Source organism: Larimichthys crocea, chromosome XVIII (assembly GCF_000972845.2).
Source record: "Larimichthys crocea isolate SSNF chromosome XVIII, L_crocea_2.0, whole genome shotgun sequence".
Classification (NCBI taxonomy): Eukaryota; Metazoa; Chordata; class Actinopteri; family Sciaenidae; genus Larimichthys; species Larimichthys crocea.
This window is the reverse complement of record NC_040028.1, coordinates 6,323,246-6,347,106: the sequence shown is the minus strand read 5'-3', so window position 1 is coordinate 6,347,106 and position 23,861 is coordinate 6,323,246. Positions and strand designations below refer to the sequence as shown.

The following is a 23,861-nucleotide window of genomic DNA, read 5'->3' as shown; positions in this document are numbered from 1 at the left end:
GCCGCAGATAGCTGCAGACAGATGTGGACGAGGGGCAGTAGTTTTGATAGTCAGAGGTCCACTGTGGCCAGATTCTAGGCCAGCAAACACAGGAAGAGAGTGTGGCCAAGAGGCAGCATGAAGCCAAGGTCCCATCAGCCTCACACTTCCTTCCTGTCTCACCTCAACTGCAGCTGACAGCTCACTCTGTCCGGCTCACTCTCAAAATTAGCTGACATGAAAGTATTTGCTTAAAGTGAATCACTTGAAAGGCTTCTCTCTTTTTTTTTTTGCCTGCCCATATAATCTCCTCAGCAGATGGAAAGACCCCTGATTTGGATTTTATTATTTGTGACACATCAGATCTCTGCATAAAATTGACTTGACAGTTGGCTTGAAAATGAAGCTTCTACCGCTCTTATGTTATCGTTCTTTCTCTCTCTCTCTCTCTCTCTCTCTCTCTCTCTCTCTCTCTCTCTCTCTCTCTCTCTTTTTCTCTCTCACCGGTCACCGGTGTTGTGGTCAGGACGCTGCGTTCCACAGAGGCTCTCAGCTGTTCCCCTGCGTTAACACCTAGCACAGTGCACGGCCCCTGTGTGTGTGTGGGTGTGCAGCCTCTCGCATTGACAAGCAGCTGTCATAAATGCCAACGTGCCTCTCCTTCTTGCATCGTGCACCCTGTGGTCTCTAATAACAGAGTGTGTGTGTTCGTGTGTGTTTTTGTTGATATATGTACCCATGCAGCTTAGGCATGTGTGTGTTGCTATGTTGGCCACGTGTGTGGCTTAAATCTCTCTCTCTGGCACTTTCTATGATGTAGATTATGTTGTTGTTTCTATTCTATTGTATTCTATGGTGGTGCAGATTGATGATGTGAGTTCTGGACGCTCTGTTATTCTAACAACTCTGTGATTGATGAGAAGCCTTCCCTGAGAAGAGTCACTTAACATCTCTCTCTCTCTCTCTCTCTCTCTCTCTCTCTCTCTCTCTTTCTCATATTCATTCATTCCTCATCTCCTTCTCTTCTTCCTCTCCTCTCTCACTCTTTATTCCCTTACTCCCTCACCCCTCCTCTTTTCATCTATTCGTCTCCTCAGTTCCGGCCTATCGATTAGTTGTCTTGGTGGATCTCGGTCTCGCCCTAAGCGTGCGTGTGTGTGTGTGTGTGTGTGTGTGTGTGTGTGTGTGTGTGTTGGTAGTAATCTAAAACACCTGTCTCTCTGACAGATAACAAACGCAGCATTTTACCACCTCCAGTGTTTTCTACTATACCCCAGCGGGATGCACCACACACACACACACACACACACAACAAATTCTGATTGATCTACAGGTTTCAACAGCTCCAATGGAGGAGAATAAATGTTAACCGAGAGAACCTTTCTCATCTTCTGCTCTTTATTTGCCGGCAGCCTCTCTTTGTCTCTATTCCCTGTTCTCTTCCATGTAAAAACCCTGTTTTGTAAAGTAGAGGTGCAGAGAACATAAATCATGTAAACATGAATATGGCCTAAAAACTGTTGCATGTGTGCTGTCTTAAAGGAACTGTAAATGTAACTGCTATAACTCTCACAAACATAATGTTAGATAAAAGTAGTCTACACTTGATGAACTACTTTAGCTTTTCAATTATGTAGAGCTCAGTTAATGGTGTCAAAAAAATAATTATGCAGCAGCAAAAAGTTACAGGACATTAATATGCTGTCTTGAAAGGATTTTTACTTGCCAACAAAGCTGATTATAATTCTTCATGTGGATTAATACATTTGACCACAAAACCTGCGACTCTCAACATTCACTCCATTGAAGCACAGCACTTCTGCTGTGTTCTTGGTTTGTTGTGATTATGATTTAGAGTGCAACATTGTTGTGCTTGATCTACTCATTTTGGGCACTGTGGAGCAAAACAAATATGTATCTACTTGAGGGACCTTGAATCCACGTATAATGCAGCACGGCGAGCAGCATGCCAGACACGTAAGCGTAGCATCCACAATCAGGATGTGGAGGTGATTATGGCTATTGTATAGGAGGAAATTAAAATGAGCCCCTGGTCATTACTATTGATCTGCAGAAAGTGAGAGAGAGAGATGGAGAGAGTGATGAAGGTGAGAGATGGATGCTGCTAAGTTTTTTTATGTGTTACCAATTTAATGGCATTTTTCAGGTGTATGACCTGAGTTTATGGGCTAACATATGATTAGATTCAGACCAGGGAAGGCCAGGGACATAAATAGTGGGATCCATGGGCTAGCGGGGCCCATAGAGAGACCAAACATTAACAGCATTTTTGTCATATACAGAAATACGCTGATGATTGCTTGGTAATATGTAGCCTATGTTGATATTTGAATATGTGATGACACAATTGATATACGGTAGCTAGGGGGCCCATCATTATAGGTTGCACTGGGGCCCATTGTAACTACCTTACACCACTGTAGTAGAAGGCTATTGAAATTGGTTAGGGTTTATGGTTCATGTTTTGTTGTTTCTCTTTAATCAAAACCTCCTTGCTCTTCCTCGCCAACAGGTGGACCTCCATACCCTGAAGGTTCTTACAGGCATCGCCACCCAGGGAGCCATTTCGAAGGAAACTCAAAAGGCTTACCACGTCACCACCTTCAAGCTGGAGGTCAGCACCAATGGGGAGGACTGGATGGTCTACAGACATGGCAAGAATCATAAGGTAGGCTCAGAGTCCTGCACAGGCACGCATATTCCTGCCATGCAGTGGACTGCAAAGTATTCAGGGCAACTAGGGAAAGTCTGGATGCTCTTATGTGACACACATGCCTCGACATGCACACGTGTGGAGAGAGAAAAATATGAGACGGAATATATGCAGCAAGAGTTGACCACAAGCCCGAAATTCAACCGGTGTCTGCAATTACAGCCTTTCCACCGCTGTTCAGTTGGCTTCATTTAAGAGTTTACGACCAAGCCAGAATCAGCACACGTCTCCAAGCACCAAGTGATACCTTACATCATTGAACGCAGCCAAGTTGAGTCTGCTTTTCACATCCCATCTGGTTTCTGTTACTTACTGGTCAGAGTTCTGCCTAATGTCGACCTGGTTGGACAGGTTTCTAAGCTGTTTCTCTCAGAGGTGTTCAAGCACGATGAATCATCAGTGAGCATGCTGCAGTCTAGGAGGGTGCCGGGTAGAAATGAAGCAGACAGTACCGAGGGTCTTTAAAATGGTTGCAACTGCAATTAAAGTGGAGGAGCGTTCCAGTGGTTGTGGCTGTTTTTGCCATCACAGCCGTTCTCTCCCTGCTATAGTGGTCACATATGTTTGTCCTGCGGTCTAACGCCACGTCTAGCTTTGTGCTATAAACCCTTATTCCTCCATGAATGCTAATGCATGCACACACACTCACAGATGCATTCATACAAATGGGAAGGGAAACGGGAGATTCAGTCTAACCATCTGGGGTTCCTCTGTGGACTGCAGATCCCATAAGGCTTATAGCTGTAGCTAACTCCCAGAGAAGTGATTGATGGATAAAACACAGAGAGTTGTGGAGAAAGAAGTTAGAGAGAAAATAAATAAATAACTTGAAGGATGATAGGAGGAGGACAAGGAAGTGAGTGCAAAGCAACTTTTTCAATCAGGTTTTCAGCTGTCAACAGTGTTGAGTAGAAAAAATGATCATTTTGATTATTAAATTTGTGCATTCCACCTTTTTTAACAATTGATTAATCAGTTCATCATTCGGTCAGTTTTGCTGTCAGTCAAATAGCGATAGTCTTGTCACTGTGAAACAACAAAAAATGTTGTTTTGGGGTTAGTTGTTGGTGTCACCACCCATAATCCGCCCTGATTCCCCCATAACCCTGGAAAGCTGCTACAGAGCCTATGGGGAGATGCAGATGTGTGTGCGTGCATGTGCATATGAATGTGTGTGTGTGTTTAAAGAGGAGAGGTTTTGGATAAATCAGGAGCATCTTCTGAGAGATATATCCCTCCCTTGTCTTACAAATACACACACATGCACAACCTCAGATCAACTACTAAAGGTCTTTGGAGCCATTTGGACCCCTGGTGAGTCAGCCTGTGCAGTAATCTGATGGTTCAGCTCAGGGTTGTCAGTCGTTTCATTTGATCCACTACTGTATATCAATCGTGAATAAGGAGTTAGAGGAGAGAGATGATAAAAGACAATGAAAATGATGAAATGTCGGTGTCAGCCTAATATCTATCCTTCTCTGCTGACACCTCAGGCGGCGAGTCAGCACCGGCCTTGCTATCGCAACTGTCTCTGTTGGGGTTTAACAGAGAGTGTGTAAATGTTAGAAATATATATATATATATATCAACACTGGCAGAGTGTTTTATAGTTTGGGTGTGTAAAAAGCTGTACCGGATTTTTTTTTTTTTAGAACTGGATCTGGACTTCATACAAGAGTCAATTGTGAACGTGAACCACATATAATTAAACCACATATAATTATTTATTTATGGATTTCTTTTAAGATGAAGTATTTTATCTTTATTTTATTTTACCAATTCAAGGTATATATAGAAGTTCCCCAACTCCTTTCTGTTAAATTTGTAGAACCTGTCCGTTTATTCATCCATCTCTTGCTTGACATTTTAATTCACTCACCCCTTCACCAGTACTCTCAAAATCTCTTCATCCATCCTCCTCCTCCACCTTCCCTCTCCCCACTCTTTACATCTTCATTCACCTTATCCTTCTACTCTTGCACTCTTTTCCATCTCTTCTCTCTTGCCTCCCTCGACACTCCATCATACGTTCTCCTTCCCGCCATATGTTTCTGAGAAAGTCATCACGATCTGGAAAGTTTATGCTGCTCGAACAAATGACTTTTTATGCTTGGCTACAGTGATGGTTCGGTATGTGTGTGTGTATGTGTGTGTTAATCTGGAAGAATTATTGAATTAGTGTTTTAGGAGCAAGAGGCATTAAAGGAGGACAAAAAATAATGAGAGCCACATGGACTGAAAGCAAAGAAAGTATGAGCATATACTGTCCGTGCACATATAAGCACACACAAGAGCCACATAACAGCAAAGACACGGCCAAATGCATGCATGTGAACAAATGTATGTTTACAACCTCTTTTTTGTATGTAAGCATTTGTCTTGGATGACTAACTCTTAATAAAGCAGCCACTGTGCACAAACTCTGGTTTTAAACATCTGGGAGTCAGCCCATAGGGGGCGGCGCCACTGTCACACAGCATCATGGTGATTTGTGCGATCTGTAATGTATTTGATAATGTCATTAAAGGCCTGTTGTGAACCAGATGGGACATATGGAATATATGTTAACTTTTTTGGGGGGAAGGAGAAGTAATATTCATACTGCATTCATTCCCACAATGTACTGACAGGCTCACAAATGACAGATAGTGAAAAGAGTGGAAAGCAGACAGATGGGCAAAGTATACATGACTTGTGAGGGAATACCGGGCGAAGAAGATTGTATTAGAAATCATCATTGCAGAACTAATACGCTGTGCTGTTTCTTTATTGAAATCATATTTTAAGTTTTCTCTATCTTTTTATCCATAAAGTTTCTGCTTTTACTGCGCAGCAGCCAGTTTTCATATCCCTTCTTGATGATCAGGTCATGTCAGATCATTTGACTGCTCATGTGCATTTGCATTTTACAGAAGCAGAAAAAAATAATGACTCTATGAGTATAACTTCAACTATTCTATGATTCAGTGCACAAAATTGGCCGTGGGCATGGTTATGGGAGGTTTCTCACATGATGAGAGAAAAGCAGCGATTTTCAGTGACCTGAGGTCTCCGGTTGAGAAATGATGTTGTCTCAGTTTGAGTCTTCGTCTAGAGGAGTCTGAGACCTTTTGCTGGGAGAGGTACATTTAAGCTCAACATGGTACAAATGTCATTACGTAGCCCTCCTGAATTGCTGCAGGCAGAGCTGTCTGTGGCCATTACAACACTGGACCTTGGCCAAGACCAAAAACCTCCTATTCCCACCTTAATCTGTGGGAGGGAGGATGGATGGAGAGAGAGGTATGGAGGAAGGAGACGTGGGTGGAATGAGACTGGATCGTGATGAGAGGAAAGTTTTTGAAAGATGAAAAAAAATTAGCAAAGAAAGAAATGCAGAAAAAGAGAAAGAAAACAAAAGGTCAACCAGTCAAGCATTGAGCTGATATAGAGGAGAAACTGAGCTGTGCAGAGGGAGGAAGAGAGGAGGAATCCAAAGGGAGAAAAGTGAGGTTCATAGGGGAACAAGTGAGTGAAGGAAAGAGGCAGAAGGGGGGAAAGAAGTGTTCACTAGGGAACCACGGAGCAAAAGAAAGAAGGATGGATGGATGAACGGAGGCATGGAGGAGAGGAGGAATAATGAGAATAGCAGACAAGGGTGTTGACCACAAATCCCTCTGGATAGATCAGAGGTCTCAGCAACACAGCCGGGAAGGATGTCAGGAGAGGGGAAATTAAATAAAACGACAGAGTAGTTGAAGGAGGGTGGGGCGAAGTGAGGTGAGGGAAAGGCAGCAGGGGGGGGGTGAGGTCAAAGGGGAGAAGGAGAAAAGAGTTTGTGACAAATGAAGAAAGAAAAGCTGTGAGAAAAAAGAGAGGAAGGGGACAAACGGGGTTATTATAAGGGTGCCATGTGTCATTTGGTTTTTGAGATTTGTGGACTGAACTGTCACACTTCCCGGGATTCAGCTGTCATAGACAGGTTACCTCCCTGACATCTATGCGTCTGTGTGTATGTGCCAATCTGTCCTTGTGTGATGAAATTAAAGGAGATGGGGGGTGCTTTACTATTTTATAAGTCTATCTACACACATCTATACACAAAACACACACAGCACGGACATTTGAATAATTCAACGAGTCTATGCTGGTCTTCACTGGCTGACTGACTGTGGCCCTGCAGGCTCACAACCAGCAACACACACACACACATACACACACACACAGACACACACACCTGTTCTTTTCTTCCCCATGAGGTGAACATATACCTCTTTTCCGGTAGTTACACGTTAGACCTGGTTAGGTCTGACTACAAACCAGTAGCAGCGATACATAATATGTGTCCTTCTGCCCTGCACACCATTGTTATTCAGTAGTGACGGTGAGTGTATAAATGAAGGAGAAAACAACATTCACTTCACGTGTCTCACCTTTGACTGTCATTGAGAGATGAAAGTAACATTTGAACTGAGAAGATTTCTCTTTTTTTGCTCGCTTGGAATCGCTCTTGGTGTTAAACAACATTTCTGCTTGTTTATTTTGGCCTACATATATATATATATATATGTATGTGTGTGTTCGTGTTTGTGAGTGCATCTGTGTGTGTTTTGTGTAGGTTTGTTGAGTTGAAGAATACCACTGTCACACACATGGACGGCTGTACACAAGTATATTTATTTGATGATTATATTACTTTTGTGGACAGAGTAGACAACTTTGTCTTTCAGCCTTTTATTTCACAAAGCTGATTACACGTCAGCGTAACATCAAAATGATTTGTTATTTAATGGTAGAAAAGTTAGGCGGTGTTGCTTTAGTGGTCAAATGTTTCCACCTGTGTTAAGAGATGAAGCAAGCTGACACCAGGAACCTTGAGGTGAACAGATGCTTGATTTTACACTTCTCACTCTCCCACCCACGCAAGAACCTGAGCTGGGTTGCAGGTGTAGTCCATTAGGTGATTGTTGCAGAAGCCTTTTAGAAAGCGTTAACTGTGAATTTCAGAGTTAAGACCTCAGAGATGCTACGTATCACCTTACTTCTGTTCACTGTGGATTGTCACTGCTGAGCCACAACCTGGAGGGTAGGCTTCTGTTGTTGCAGTTTGACACTACTTTCTATAATATACCCTATATAACTGCATCATAAGCAGGCAATCTTCTGCAAATTAAAATATTTTAGGTAGGTTTACGTCTTACCCGTGGCTGTTCATTGATCTAATGTGGGTTGATAAGACCGAGTAGGGAAGATAAAACTGAAGATAAAGTCACAAAGCAGTTTAAAATATGCACTGTGTAGAAAAACATATTTAAATTTTGACAGTGAGGTCAGCTTGGCAATGATTCAGAATATTTAAGAGACAATTTCTTGACAGTTCTCACAAAGACAATACATGTGTGCAGTGGTTCTTACTCTGTTTTTCCATTTACTGAGATTGTTAAAGACCAGATGCAACAGTGAAAGCTTTGCATCAAGTAGTAGATGAAGGAGCTACAGTTACAGTGGTACGGTTATGTACAGACACCAGATTTGTTATGGTTACCTATTTAAAGTACAGGGACAAGGTTAGACATTCAGACACATGGCACGTAAAAAAGAAACCAAAAAGACTCATAGCACACATGCCCACATACATCAAACACATACATTCAAGTGTGTATGTGTGTGTGTGTGTGTGTGCACGCATTTGCTGAGGAAATGTTTCAGTGCGCACCAAGGGAAATCAGAAAGCACCCGCAAGCCCCGAACTCCTTAGAGTGAGACTTCATAATTACACTTTTACACACACACACACACACACACACACAGCCACACTTGTAATTACAGTCTGCTGCCACAATCCCATTAAGTCTTTTGGGGCCTTTCGGCATTTTTCCATCATTTAACTGGTCACAGTTTCTGGTATTAAGGCCATTGTAAGGGCATGAGTTCAGTGGGTCTGACTTTGTATCATACACCCAGTGGGTCATTGGTTCGATTCCCAGCTGACCTAGTAGCCCGCTCCTGTTCCTGCAAGTCAGAAACCCCTTTCATCCATATTTTGTCACTCCTGACGGGTCCTGCTGTTTAATTGATTGGAGGAAAATAGTCAGTTTACACACACACACACACAAACAAAGCGAACATCTATAAATGAGTACCGAAGCAAGTAATTGCAAGGCCTTTGGCTCTCTTGAATGAGGTTTACTTCGCTCTGTAATAAACACGCTATGTTGTGTTTTCAGTACTGATGTAACATAATAGAAAGAGGGAAAACAGCCTTTGATGTTCTCTAATGAAACAACAGGATAGATTCTCAGATTTTTTGTTCTTACAGCACAAAATGTCATAGGAAGAGAGAGAGACAGAGAGAGAGAGAGAGAGAGAGAGAGAGAAAGAGAGAGAGAGAGAGGAAAAGGATATAGATGTCAAAAAGGAAGACAGGAAGGAGGAGGGAAAATGAAATGATAGGAAAAAGAGCAGAGGCCCAGCTGTGTATTCCTGTGGAGAGCTCAACAGAGATGATGGAGAGAGAGAGAGAGAGAGACATGACACTCAGACAGACAGACAGACAGACAGACAGAGATGTAAAGTCTTGGTGTCAAGAGAGAAAAAGAGTGCTTCTGGCCATGCGCGCTTGCATTCAATTTCCTTTTTATCTGTTTTGTGTGTGTTTTCAGGGGAAATCATTTCGTGTGTATGTGCACATGTGAGTGTGCGAGCTTGGGAGGCACTGTGTGAGGCTATGGAGAGACAATGTGTGTCCTGTTGTGTTTGTGTGTGTGTGAGACAGTTGTGTCTGCAGTGTGTTTGTGTATATCATGTTGTGTGCATTGAGAGGCGACAGCCTGTGTTTTTCTTTGCTCTCTGTGCATGAAGGAATAAAGATTATGTTTTCCTGTGTGTGTGTGTGTGTGTGTGTGTGTGTGTGTGGTTAAGTCAAGAGGACGTGAGAAGAGGATGCTCTCCCACATACTTGCACTCTTTGATTTATTACACACTGCATGCCCTCAGATCGTGCATGTGAGCTTGCTAGAACACCTTTGCACTTGCTCCTTTGTGAACAATATATTCAGTGTGTGTGTTTATGTATTATGCAGTAGAAGAGAAAGATCGGACTGCTGTGATCTTAACTTATGTTAAATTATGTTGCCCTTAGTTCAACGATAAAACTGTCCAGGGTGAATCAGAAATATAGTTGCTATGGATATCTGTTGTTTAATAGTCTGTTTTGACTAATTTAGACTGTTTAAACAAAATGTCTCTCCAAGTTAAAAAGTCTACTAAGTCCTTTTCCACCGAACCTCTGCAGAAAACTGTTATACGTATCGAAGCAAAGCCAATTTTAACTCTCTGTAATCAGACTTTATCCTTTGTCCTATCGGCTGCATCCCTTACTCTGCTTTCCTGTAGAGCGTAACAAGGAAAAAACAGCCATTTATGTAGTGTCACTAAACTCCCTCTCTTCTTCTCTCTACAAATAGGTTTTCCATGCCAATACTGACGCTACTGAGGTGGTCCTGAATCGGATCCCACAGCCAGTCCTGGCCCGTTTTGTGCGTATCCGACCTCAGACCTGGAAAAACGGCATTGCACTGCGGTTCGAGCTTTACGGCTGTCAGATTACGGGTAAGAAAGATGAAGTGTCTTCTTCTGTTGATTTTCTCAGACCTTTTTGGCCCATCTCCTCATGGGAATCACTCTTGTAAAAACATGGTAGTGGTCTCCAGATTTTATACCAGTGATATACTAGCTTCTGCACCAGGTCGTGGCATAAATAACTCCCATAGAAAACATTTCCTGGAAAAGAAAAGTCAAATGTGAATGTGTTCTTTATCTTCTAATCCTGAATAAATCCTTAATTTGTCCATCCAATCTACCAATACTTCTATTCATACTTTCCTTTCTCTTATCTATCTCTTTCTTCCACAGGCACACAACACACCCACTCTCATGTGCACTCACACTCTTGCCCTTGCTCTTTCATATACATATCCTCCCTCTCTGTCTCCCACTCACACACACACACACACACACACACACACACACACACACATACAGAGAAACACACTCAGTCCTAATAGAATAATACTAGAGTGTGATGTGTGGGTGATAACATCAGAGAGTAACAGGCTCTCAGCTTTCATCTGCAGCCCTGGCAAACAAACACGATTTCAACCAGCATAATCAGCTCAATACTATAAATAGATAAAACCTAATTAGACTGTCTGTGTTTGTGTGTCTGTCTGTGTGTTATAGAAAAAGAGAGAGAGAGAGAGAGAGAGAGAGAGAGAGAGAGTTTCAATCCATTTGAGTTTGTGTGTGTGTCCCAGCTCCCCCGTATCATTATTAGGTTAGGACCTCTCTCTGCAGCCACCGTAGTGGCCATTGAGAGGGACCGATATGCTCTTATCTAGGAGGGCTATTTCAGCACCTACACAAATCACAGTCACACCAAAACAATATGATACTGCTTGCGTGTGTCCCTGTGTGTGCGTGTAATAGAGACACAGTGATGTGGCATATATCAGGTATCCCTGCCTGTGTTCTTGTTGTGTTTTTTTTACCCTATTTTAACACCTGAAATTGCATTATATATCACCTTACTTTTCCCACTATACTCTCAGCAGTGAGGTCCAACTCAACACATCTTTTTTGGGCTATTTATGTCTCCCCATGTATTGCTTGTCCGTGCCGCTGTGTAATGTCTGCAATCCATCACAGGGCTGAGGAAAACACTGACTTTATATGCAAAAACGTGACAGTCTCAGACTAGTTTCAGCTTTTGGTTGAGAAGGATGTCAGACTTTGTTACTTTAAAGGTAAGCAAAGGGAAAACACACTGTTTTGGCACAGTTTCAGTGAGATATACCTATAACCCACAGAGAAGACTTATAACCAAACATGCCCACTAATGGCTATGCAGTATCTTTTCTTTTTCTTTCCCTGCACACAGACATATTGACAAGTACACACCCATACACACTACCAGGGGGAATGTGATAATGCCCTATAAAGGCAGGCATAAAGCAGTCAGTCAGTGACATGTCATTAACTTAAATCACACTTTTATGTCTCTCTCACTTTCTACCTATTCCTCTTCAGTGCCGCTCTGTTTTTCTTCCTCCTCATTCTACTTTTCCCACTGTCCTTCTATTGCCTTTGCTGACAGCTTCCACTTTTTTCTCAGTCTCTCTCTCTCATTTTCTCTTTCCCATCCCCTCCCTTAAATCTTTTCCCCGTTCCTTCTTCCTTAATCTCATTTTATTTTAGCCCTGCAGCACATATCAATCATTTATTTTTAGCACCCTTTATCGTTTTCTTTTCCTCGCCAGAATTGTGTACGTGTGCATGTTTGTAAAAGTAGACGTGCGTGTGCAGCCATGTGCACGTGCATCACCTAGGTAGAGCCTCAGTGGTGTACTTTACAGCTTTTGTAAGGCCCTGTTATCAGGAAAAGCACAGTGGGAGAGTATGTGAATCCGTGTGTGGGCTAAATATCAGAGCATGTGTGAGTGGATGTGTGTGAGAGACCTTGACTATTCAACTTCTACGTACTGGTGCATGTATCCCTTTGTGTTTATATGTGTGTGAGCTTTAAGGACTCTCATGCTGGGGTGTGATATCTATCTATTTATTTCTGCTACTGTCATCTCCAGAGATGATATTCTCATCGACTCCCACTGCACCCCTGTATTAAAAAACCCTGCTGGAGTGCAGCTGCTTAAAAAAAATAGATGCAAAAATAAAAAAAACATAGAATAAACAACACAATAATAGAATTTTCTTCTGGCTAATCAGTTATAGAGTCTATTATGGAGCTTGAGGGGGCTCATCTAGCATGGCTTAGCTGTTGTTGTTTATTGTTGATTCATTATTTACCATAGCGAGGCGCGGCTGCAAACGTCACGGCATTAAACATTCATCTCCTTGTAGACCCGAAGAATGTCACCATCAATCACTGTCACCCTTCACTGTCAGTCGGTTCTCTCTCCATCTTTTCACCAGCGTCCCTCTTTATCTTTCTCACCCTTTCTATTCACTCATCCTCTCTCCAGTCTATCCTTCTGTTTGACCTTTTGTCTATCTCTTTATCTTCTCCTTGTCCTTTAACTCCTCCTTCTCACCTTTTATCCTATTTCTTCTTCTTCTACCCTTCCTTCCTCTTTTCCTTCAGTTTTTCTCTAAAATAGAAACGGTCACTTTGTTTTTTTGTTTTTTTTATCACTATTCATGGCAATAACATTCTGATGCTTGTTAGACTAAAACACATTTGTCTGTATAATACACAGAATCCCTTTGATCTGCAACACGCTTTCATTTAGTTCCTCCATTTGGGAGTTCTCTGGCTCAATTCCCCATGAAGAATCCCCTTTGGTAGCTTGGTTAAAGTTATGCATCAACTTTCCCGCTGCAAGAAGGAAAAAATAATGAAATGGGCCGATGGAAAGCGCATCGGTGGTTGTTTTAACAATTGATGTCACAATCACACGACAGTTTTGCTCCACGATGAGATCAACCTGACTTTAAAGTCACGTTCATTCATGAAGAGGTTCGAAGTATAAGACGTTTAGCAATACAGCAAACTCTTTTTGCCAGAGCCGTCACATTTAGTGAAAATCTAATAGCCCTTATAGGATAATGACAGCATATAAAATTATATTACATTTCCATCACTCAAAGAATATCTTCCTTCCTGGCAGCCTGACACAGGCACTTATTTATTGCAAAAAAAAAAGAAAAGAAAAAAAGGTTGAATTCATAGTATCCCTTTCACACCAATTATGTTTTCTTGTTTGTCCTGTGGGTTTTGTTTTTTAGACAACCCATGAATACAGTTTTTTGGCAGCTGACCATATTACGCCTCTGGCAGCTCTACTGATCTTTGAAACAATAAGCAAGAGTTGAGGAAAGTTTCCCAAGCTCTCCTGTGAATTGCATTACTACACACATCAACATTATTTTTACACGCTGATTTTTATAGAATAATGACTAGAAATCATCTTCTCCACCTGTAACTTAAGAAAACGGTTAAAACGTTTATTTCATGCTTGACCAGTGGTTACATTAAGTTATTATTCTGTTTTCTCCCCTGTTCAGATGCGCCCTGCTCAGAGCTGCAAGGCATGTTGTCTGGGCTGCTACCCGACTCCCAGATATCTGCGTCATCCATGAGAGACATCCACGGCTCGATGGGGGCTGCCAGGCTGGTGGCCAGTCGGTCAGGCTGGTTTCCCAACCCGACACAACCCATAGCTGGAGAAGAGTGGCTACAGGTATGTCACCTTATCTTGTTTCTTTATATTACAGGACATTACAGACTGTTGCCGTAACAAAATCATGGAAAAATCTATACTGGACAAACAATGATATCAAAGCCAAAAGAGGTGGTGAAGTTAGGATACTGCAAAAAGGAAAAACTAGGAATACATGACAAGAGAGACAAGATTATGAAAATGAAAGAATATTGACCAACACTTGTATTGTATTTCTGAGCTGACCCAGTTCTAAAAATAAATAAAAATACGAAGAAGAACCCAGTCCTTAATCCTGCCAACTTGTTAAAAGGTGTGTAATGGAACACCAGCACTGATCGATTGTGTGCACGCCACAGGGAAAGTCTGAGTTGCCACAAAATATGTGGGATCTGGAAAGTGATTGGCTTTCTGTGGTGCAGAGAGCGAGCTAACAACAATGATTATGTTTGTCTTTGTGTTGCAGGCAGACCTTGGTGTGCCCAAGATGGTGCGTGGGATTATTACCCAGGGTGCAAGAGGGCTGGAGGGCAGCACCAGCGCTGAGAACAGAGCATTTGTCAGGAAGTACAAACTGGCACACAGCTTGACCGGCAAAGACTGGACTTACATTACTGACAGCAAGACTGGGTTCGCTAAGGTAAACACCTACACACACACACACACACACACACACACTCAAACACAGTCTGTCTGTCTGACACATACATATGTATTCTCCTTTCCCTGATTGTCACTGTCAGTTCTCCCTCATTTGTAGTTTATTTATAGCTGTCTTTCTCTCAATCCCTCTTTTCTCTCTCTTTTCCCCGTCTTCTCTTTCTTCCTTTCTCTGTTTATCTCCCAGCCTTGTCATTTTCAGGAAAAAAGGCATTTTATTACAGCCTCAGCTCTGATAATAATTCAATTTAATCACCTTACTCCTCATTTTTCCTGCTACTGTCTTTCTCTCTGAGTCCTCTCTCTCTCTCTCTCTCTCTCTCTGCTTTTCTCTGTGTCTCATCCTCTCTCTCATTCGCTCATCCTCTATTTGTCTCTCATGGGTGTTAATTAAAAATGTCTTTCCTGCATCACCACTCAGTACTGCTGGCAGTCTAACACACTGTGAGACAGAGCACTTTAAACTTGGGTCTCTTTTCTGAGACTCTGTCTTAAAACGCTTTAATAGTACTACTGAGTGCTCGGTTTTCCTCCTGATGCTGAAATCCTGCACTCCATCTCTCTCATCTTCTGGTCTTTAAATGAGCGTCCTGGGAAAATCGCCATAAGTTTTTTTTTTTTTTTTTTGAAAATTTAAGAAATTGGAATGATGGAAGATACAATTAAATTAATGAAAATAATATAACTTTCAAAGCCCACATTTTGAGAGGATCAGTGCAGTCTAGTCAGTTTTCAGCTTGTAATAAATTCTGTTTTTGCCAGAGGCTCTTGCAAGCTGCCTCAAAAATACTTGAAAATCAAAGGAAACACACGTCTCTGTTGTTATTTTTATGGCACATGTCATGCCGTTCTTGGAAACAATGCTGATTAGGAGCGTTATATGACTTTGGAGAGACAGGCTTACTCTGTTGCTATTGTTTTTCAATGAGATGTGAAGGGTGGAGTGGTGAAATGACAACTTTTACTACCTCTACAGCGTTAATGTCTTTCTCAGCTGTTTCACGATACTTATCCTCAATGCTGTCTTCACCACAGAACAATGTATCAATGCACCCACTCTGACAGATGTCACATATATCAAACAAATATTGGAGTAAAGCCTATCACTCATCATTTTGTATCACAGACGCAGTTTTGGTTTTAAGACAAACTCTAGGACAAGCAACACATTTTCTTTTGAATCAGTGCTGGGAAGACACAGCAGGATTTTACTGTGTTGAGCTTCAGTCAAAAAGCAGCTGTCACCGGTGGAGCAGGCTACACAACTCTGCAATATTTTCCTGTTGAGTGCACAAATTAAACTTAGGAATGTCCAAAATTGGCAGGAACACATTATTTATGTGGGAGGGGAAATGTTTCATCCTTATTTTTCCCTGTTTTAAAATGAAAATAGGAAAGCACTGTAAGAACTCTCTGAACACTAATAACATTGCTATCAACATGTGCTCTTAGATTTTCGAAGGAAATGGCCACTATGACACTCCAGAGGTGCGGAGGTTTGATGAGATAGTGGCTCAGTACATCAGAGTCTTTCCGGAGAGGTGGTCGCCTGCTGGGATCGGCATGAGGATGGAGGTCCTTGGCTGTGACCTGCCTGGTAAGAACACACACATGTGTATATGCAAGAAAAGTGAAGGCTACACACACTTCCAGACAGAAACACACACACACTGTAATGAGCACAGACAAGCTTGCAGGAATGTACATTTGGCACTCGTACAAAAATGCAGACAGATACATACATAAAACGCAGTAATTCACTTTATTTATGAGCCACAGATAAAATACAACGCAGCATTTAAAACGTACAATTAAGATAAATTATCCAGCCGTGATCGAGATCAACCTTTTCAAAATCATACATATATCATCGTAATTACTAAGATACTTCAGCACATATATGTATATTACGTGATCCATAAACATAATTACAAAAACAACATTAGAGACCGTGTAAATGTCCTGTGTAAATCACACCATCCATCTCCTTGACGTATGTAATTAGTGTGCATGCTTTATGATCATTTGTGGCTAAGTATGTGCGCTTTCATAGTATACTTACATTTATATACATATATATATATATGTCCTATCATATAGTTGAGTGTGCGTGTGTATGTGTGCATAGTGGTTGAATTTAATCATCTTGCTCTATAGGAGGTATTGCAGCATGTCTGGACTGGGATTAACATGTCTAGGTCATGGGACTTTTACCACTAATAATGGCCAGCTGTGTAGTTGTACTATATTGTGTTCACAGCATATTATGTTAATAACATGTCGCTAGTGTGTTGTGAAGGATTAGGTGCCGTACATGGTCTGCTGAATTCTGTTATTCATGATCAATCTCTGATCTGTTCTGTTAAGGATCCGCTTTGCTTCCTCAGTATCTTCCATTTGATATATTTTTACACTTGAGGTTTGGTGTAATATGATGCAGAGTGATGAATGTAGATCATTAGTCTATATGTTTCTTTATTGAGCTGTGTAACAACCATTTATGACAATATGTTACTGTTGTGTGGAGCTTGTTAGCTGTGGCAAGCAAATTATTCTCAGCTGCACAATAACTTCCACAATAAAGCAGGTCTCTGTACAATTACACATTTATTACTTAACTTGAGCAATAATGACGTGCTGCATAAATCCAGCCACAATGTCGACTTTGTTGATATTTGTCTTAGTATTCTTTTCTGTTATGGAGAAAGCAGAGCCCAACGGATGTCTCTCTCCTCTCCTCGCCTCCCTTCATGTGCCATCAGATCTTACTGGTTTAGTCAGGTTGTGACATGTGAGAGGTGAAGACAAGAAAAAGAAATGACACGTACCTGTTCCCAGTGGACGTGAAGTGGGCTATTGGCTGCAACTGATGGCCTGCTTCTAGATCTCTGTATGTCTGAACGTGTGTGTGTGTGTGTGTGTGTGAGTGTGTGTGTGAGAGAGAGAGAGAGAGTCCAAAGGGGACATTATATCCTAGATGTGTCAGGACTAGCCAAGAGGTTGGTGAGGATGGGGATAGAAGGGACACAGGTTTTAATGGATTACCATGACTGTATTACAGTAAAAAATAAAATAGAATTCACACATAACAAAGAAAATATCAATAAAAGATCTGATTTAAATCAACACTTGTCTCTGTAGGACAAATGAGCACTAATTACCAGAGATAACATGGAAGATTATCCGTTATAACACATCTAATAGAACAATAAAACACTTTCTGTCTGTTTTAAAGTTTGTCTGATTAAATGTTGTAAAGAAATTTAATTACTACGATCCTTAATTAGAGGACATAAGAGGTGGCATGTTCTGAAGTCTTTTCTTGCTGGAAATGTCCCTTTTTTTTCATTTGGAGCATGCGCTGATATAAAAACCCTCAGGCACAACGAAAACCAAACAGTAAAACATCGACATAAAAAAGATTAGGGCTTTCACTGGACTGATTATCTAGCATTTATCAATTGTATATCATGAATGGCAGTGAATTATTTCTTCCTAATGTAGATAAACGTGTCCTTATATGTCCATTGTGATTGCACCGGCAGTGTTTTATCCTCTCCATACACATCGCTTGTTATTGCGCTTAACGACATCATGCACGTCATCTGCAACCATCATCTCCATGATCACAGCGTGGATCAACCTCTTGGCTATTGCGCCGTTTCAGTGATTGTCTGCTGGTCTGGCTGTCTGCGTCTGCATGCCAGATGTTTGCCTTCTGGATGTAATCCATGCATTAGACATGATAACAGTTCATTCCCACTTTGCATGAACACCACAGCAACTGCTCCTGCTACCATCCTAGATACCACACACAGTCACACACTATGACAAGAATACAAGTTAGAAGCTTAGCGGATTTTCTTAAATTTCTCTTTGTCTGGTTTTTAATTGTCTCCATGTTAAGTAACATTGGGATCATTACACTGAGAAACGCATGATCTCATCAGTAATGCAGTCACAATTATTTTGCTGGTGCTATAAATGAAAACAATAAAACCGAAAAGCCCATCTGACTGAAGACAAAATAGACTTTGTCTCTCTGCTCGCCTGTGCGTGTTGTGGGTGTGTGTATGTGCGTTGTAATGGGAGATAAAATATTCAGCAGAGTGCATCAGCTTCAGTCCGCTGAACACAGCTGTTTACACATAAGTCACAAGCACACAAAAAACGCACACACATTCAACTCTAGCGGACCCCTTGTATAAATTCACACACACATATGCACACGTACACACAAGGCTACAGATAGGAAGTAAGATAAAAAGCCATACAGGAAAAGGCCTAACAGCACCTCTCCGTCTCCGTTCAGATGAAATCTTAAGAGGTCGTCTTCCTTTCTCTATCTAATACCTCCATTTTCTTCAATTTCTAAACAGGCAGCATTTGGTTTTTCTTTACTCCTAGCATGATATCTACAAAGCTACCCCACATTAAAAGTGATAGACATCAGCGGTGTAAGGCAATCACATGTCCACTGACACACTCACAAATACACACACATACACACAGGCCAGCCTGCAGTGCATGCAGCAGTCAGAATGGCCTTTGTATTATTTAGTAGTTAGATTCAGACCTCTGTTCCCGTTAGTCATAAATAACAAACCTGGACTCATTTAAAGTGTTTGGCATGGCAGAATTGTTTATATGATGTCATTTACATCCGTATTTAGCATTACAAATTGTAGATCTACCTCCATACATCATTCAGTAGGATGACAAGCGTCAAGTATTACACATACTATATGTGTGTGTAAGCAGCATGTTGGCGTTTGCTTTAAGACGTTATGATATAATGCCAGTCACAAACCTCATATCCTCTAAACACCAGCTTTAACAAACTCCAGAAGAAATTGCTTTTCCATTACTGCCGCTGAATTGTTTTCATATTTTTACAGTGAAGCGCATTGACCTGGCTTCAGGGCTGTAAAACAATTTCCTCACATGGGAGAGACAATCTGAGCACCCAATTACAATGAAGAAATCTGAAATTACGGATTCAGGGTTCTTAGAGGGCACACAATAATGTAGTTTAGCATCTCATTATTGTACCAAACCCCTGGTGCAAAAACAGAAACAAAAGCCAGAATATTATTGCAGGACTCATTCTGATCATTCACGCTAGCTATGGAGGCAACATGTAATTTAGGTCTTGTAACCCCAACTATTGGATGTGAAGTGAGAGCTGCCAGGCTGCCAGTTTTGTTCATGTTTTAATGACTGAGCTATCAGAACATCTGCTGTGCGCTCATCTCTTTCACTCCACACCTAGTTGTTGGCAGGCGGGCAGGCACATATGTACACACTCACACACACACACACACACACATACACCACCTGTTTGGCATAAAGACAAAGGTTTGTTCTTAGTTGTGTAAATACATGCGCAGGTTCCCATTCCATCGAAAACGGCAGTGTAATGGGTGGGGTACTTGGGGGGGAAATAACAGAGAAAAACACTGACAGAGAGAGAGAGATCATAACATCTTTGTCTTTATTCATCTTTTGCTGTTGCTGCTCTTTGAATCGTGGATCTTCACTTGTCACGAAACCTTAGACGCTGCCAACCAGACTCTGGCAAAAGGTTTGCTTCTTCCCCCTGTGTTCCAACAAAACCATAATGATTATCTCAATGGGGACACTACAATTGGTAGACTGCATCACTGTTTCATTCCTATTTGGACTACACAATATTTTTGTTTGTCATGAAGGTTACTGTGTAAGGCAATTGTATAGTCGTAAATTCTTGCCGTGTCTTGGCCAAGAGGCATGACACACTACATGTTGGTTCATTGTGCATAATGTCACCTGGAAGGAGTTGCTAAGGGCCAACTTCCATTCAATGTGAACAAACAAAGGTATGATATTGGTCTTATGTTCAGAAAACCCTAAAAAAGAAAGAAAGACTAACACTCTATCACATGTTTGCCTTCAGCATCAACAAAACCATTCCTCTCTTCATTTTGTTGCCGTGTTTACAGATGTGCACGGAAAAACTTTCTTTTTGTCGGGATGCCATTCGCCGTGAGGCATGGCGTGATGCGGCATTGGTTGTCCACAATGACACTACATGGGATAAAACAATCATCATGCCTGACACACATTGTTGTTCCCAACCCGACCCAATGCCCTACGTCTGTTAGATCAAGGTATAATCGGGGTGATGTCATGTAGGTCGCCTCTCACTAAAAGATTTGCCTGAAAGTGTGAAGTTGGGCCAAAGAGGTTGGCACTTGGACTGGCAGCGTGTCAGTTTGAATCTCTGGATGACCTTAACAACTGCTCTCAATGAGTCAGTGGCCAGAAAAGAGGTGACTTTTATAAATGTGAGGCACTTGTTGGAAAAGCAAACATAACTGGATTAAATTTTCATGTCACAAAGCCTAAATAAAGGTTAAAATAATAACAAGTTTGAACCATGTGGTGTAACAAGCAAGGTGAGTGATAGCAAAGAACCTTCAGTGTGTCTGTTGATGATGTATGGACATGGAAAATAAACACACACACACACACACACACACACACACACACACACGTCCAAAGTTACAGTGGCGAGTGGGAGGGAAATGTTGTTTAGAGTTCTTGTTCGAGAACATTCTAGAGGTGTTCCGCTGTTCCAGGTTTCCAGCCAATCGTTCAGGTTTAGCCAAGTGTGTGTGTGTGTGTGTGTGTGTTTGTGTGTGTGTGTGTGTGTGTGTGTGTGTGTGTGTGTGTGTGTGTGTGTGTGTGTGTGCGTGTGTGTGTGCGTGTGTGTGTGAGTGAGTGTTTTCCAGGTCCAACATTGCTGATCGCTTTCACATGTGAGCCATGGGTCCAGTCCAGATACTTCCATGTGATTGGTGGGATGTGTCCTCACTTACACCCACTCATCTCTCTCCTCTGCTCCTCCTTCCCGTCTTCTCTTATTCCTTCACTCCTCCAGAGATTACAGTCATGAAATTACTGAAAACACTACATTTACCAACAAGGACAATTGACCAGATTGCAGAATATTTTTTTAAAGCAATGGATATATGTATTTCTTAAATCCGATGCATTTAATTACTCACAAATAATAATTAGTGTTTCATTCTTAATAAATGTTGGAGCCAAGATTATTTCAGATAACTTGAAATAAACCAGTTGCTTGGTAGCAACAGAGCTTGTTGCAGACCTAACCCTGCTCCTTTATACCACAGGTATAAACACATTAGAGGGAATGGAAAATAATGTTAGAGAGGGAGGTAGAGTGTGCAAATGTTTGTGGCTTCTGCAGTACCCGCTGCGTCTCCACCCCTTTGACTCCCTCCCCATCAGAAGAATTTAATCACTCTCGTCTCCTTGCCAAGGCTCCTGTAACAACCCCCCTCCCCAAACAGAGTGGCCTGACACACACACACACACACACACACACACACACACACACACACATATATCACCTACGTCTTCACCTTCACTTTTCCTCTGACCTCAATACCCTCGTGGATTTGCTTCCACCTCTTCGTCTCCCTCTTGCTCCTCTCACATTGTTTCTACAGACCCATCTTCTTTTTTTTTTTACTTTATCCCTCACCTGTCACAGCCTTTTGAATTCAGCATAAAACAAACCTGTCGCCACGGCTACCTTTACTTTAGAGTTCTTGAAAGCTAATATTATCTTGCACCAGCGGTAAATGTTTCATGTCTCCACAGACAAGCCAAACCACGATCAGGTATTGTACAATTTCCAAAAACGTTGGTGAAAAAAAATGGAAACTTGCACTTAGTTACTGAAAGGAATTTTTACAAGACACCAACAGTGTGTTTCCGTGTTTGTCGAGGCAAAACAAAAAATCACTTACCCAACACTGCAGAGGGGTTCAATGTTCCTGACTGTTCCAACAAACACAACAGGCCATATTTCCAGTGGGATGATGTTCCAGTTTTAAATTCCTGAAAGTCAAGCACACATCCAGTATATTCTTTAGTTATTTTAAACCATCTTCGGTTCACTTCTAAAGTGTATCACTTCCTTCTCTTCCTCCTTAAGATATAACACATGGATACACTTTGGACTGGTCACTGGTCTGCTGTGGGTACATGTGTGTTTATATGTGTCTGTGTGCAATCTAAATATTTAGGTTTGACTCACCACCTCTTTTACCTCTTTGCAGTATTCATCAATTGTTAGAGTTTTGAAAGCTTATGCAAAGATTCATCTGTAGGGTCTCAGAACCACTGAGGTTTCTTCCTCTTCTTACTGAACTTTTAGTGGTTAAAAGCGATTCAAATGTATGTGGGCAGTCCACCAGCTTGAATTCAAGAACCTGCAATCACTCTCAAGTTGCATATGGACAATATCTGATGTTGGTTAGCTTCTGTGATGTTTCAAATTACAGGAATAAAACAGACACAAAAGAATTTACATACAGTATGTTAATTTTATATGACTAAATTGTACTGATTGGGTCTTATATCCTAACATCGTGATCTAAAAAGATGTCTTTCTTTTCTCCAGAGCAGTTAATGGCATACTTAGCTTAATGGTTTTTGCCACATTTAAACTCATTTCCTTTGTAGCTGACTACTGTTCACTGATGTAGTTAGCCATTTATTGCCAGCAGCTTCTTTTTATCATCTAAGTTGTTGTCGTACTTAGCTTCACACTTAAGGCTACAATTACAATCACATACCTTATGGTGTTTTGTTGCACAGTCGGCTAATGAGCAATTCACACTCAGTTTCCTGACATAAAGAGCTTCTTTGGCATCTAGTGTCTCATCTGTGTCGTGCACGGCTCTGCTTTTTTAGCCAGTCTTATTATTGGAGGCTTTTTTTTTTTTTACTTCAGTCATATGTTTGGTCTTATACTGCCGATACATTTTACTGGGTTACAGAAATTCTCTTTTCTCATCTACCAGACATTAAAATTTGTGGCGCAGTAGAGCACTTACCATAAAAACAGATATTGTTGGTTGCTTGCTGTACAATGAGCTAATTAGGCATTTAGTCTCGAAAGAGTTTCCTGCTGTAAAGAACTCATTTTCCCACCCACTCAACACCAGAAAACCTGCACTTTTGGGTTTTTTTTAAGTGCAGTTGTCTGATTTGCCATTCAGATCACTGGTAATGATTTCCATCCAAAAACCCTCATATTTTCCACCAACACTTCTCATTTCACGTCACACTTAAACATTTAGCAGCCCCATTCTTGGTAGTGCCACGACCCAAAAAAAAAAAAGCTAGTCTCTAAGTTTCCTTTCACTTTGAACTTTCTACTCTCTCCATCTCCACCATACAGTTTTAGCATTTCA

General features: G+C 41.3%; 1 protein-coding gene across 4 annotated transcripts in view; it reads left to right on the top strand.

The window, feature by feature from the left end:
- The window catches only part of LOC104925580 (neuropilin-2), an 89,796-nt gene that overhangs the window by 36,542 nt on the left and 29,393 nt on the right, over window positions 1-23,861 (top strand). For all 4 annotated transcript variants that reach the window (XM_019269588.2, XM_019269590.2, XM_019269587.2 and 1 more), the window contains exons 7-11: window positions 2,513-2,668; window positions 10,159-10,303; window positions 13,775-13,950; window positions 14,396-14,569; window positions 16,042-16,186. In XM_019269588.2, coding sequence (XP_019125133.2) covers window positions 2,513-2,668; window positions 10,159-10,303; window positions 13,775-13,950; window positions 14,396-14,569; window positions 16,042-16,186 — 796 coding nt within the window. The remainder of the gene's footprint in view (window positions 1-2,512; window positions 2,669-10,158; window positions 10,304-13,774; window positions 13,951-14,395; window positions 14,570-16,041; window positions 16,187-23,861) is intronic.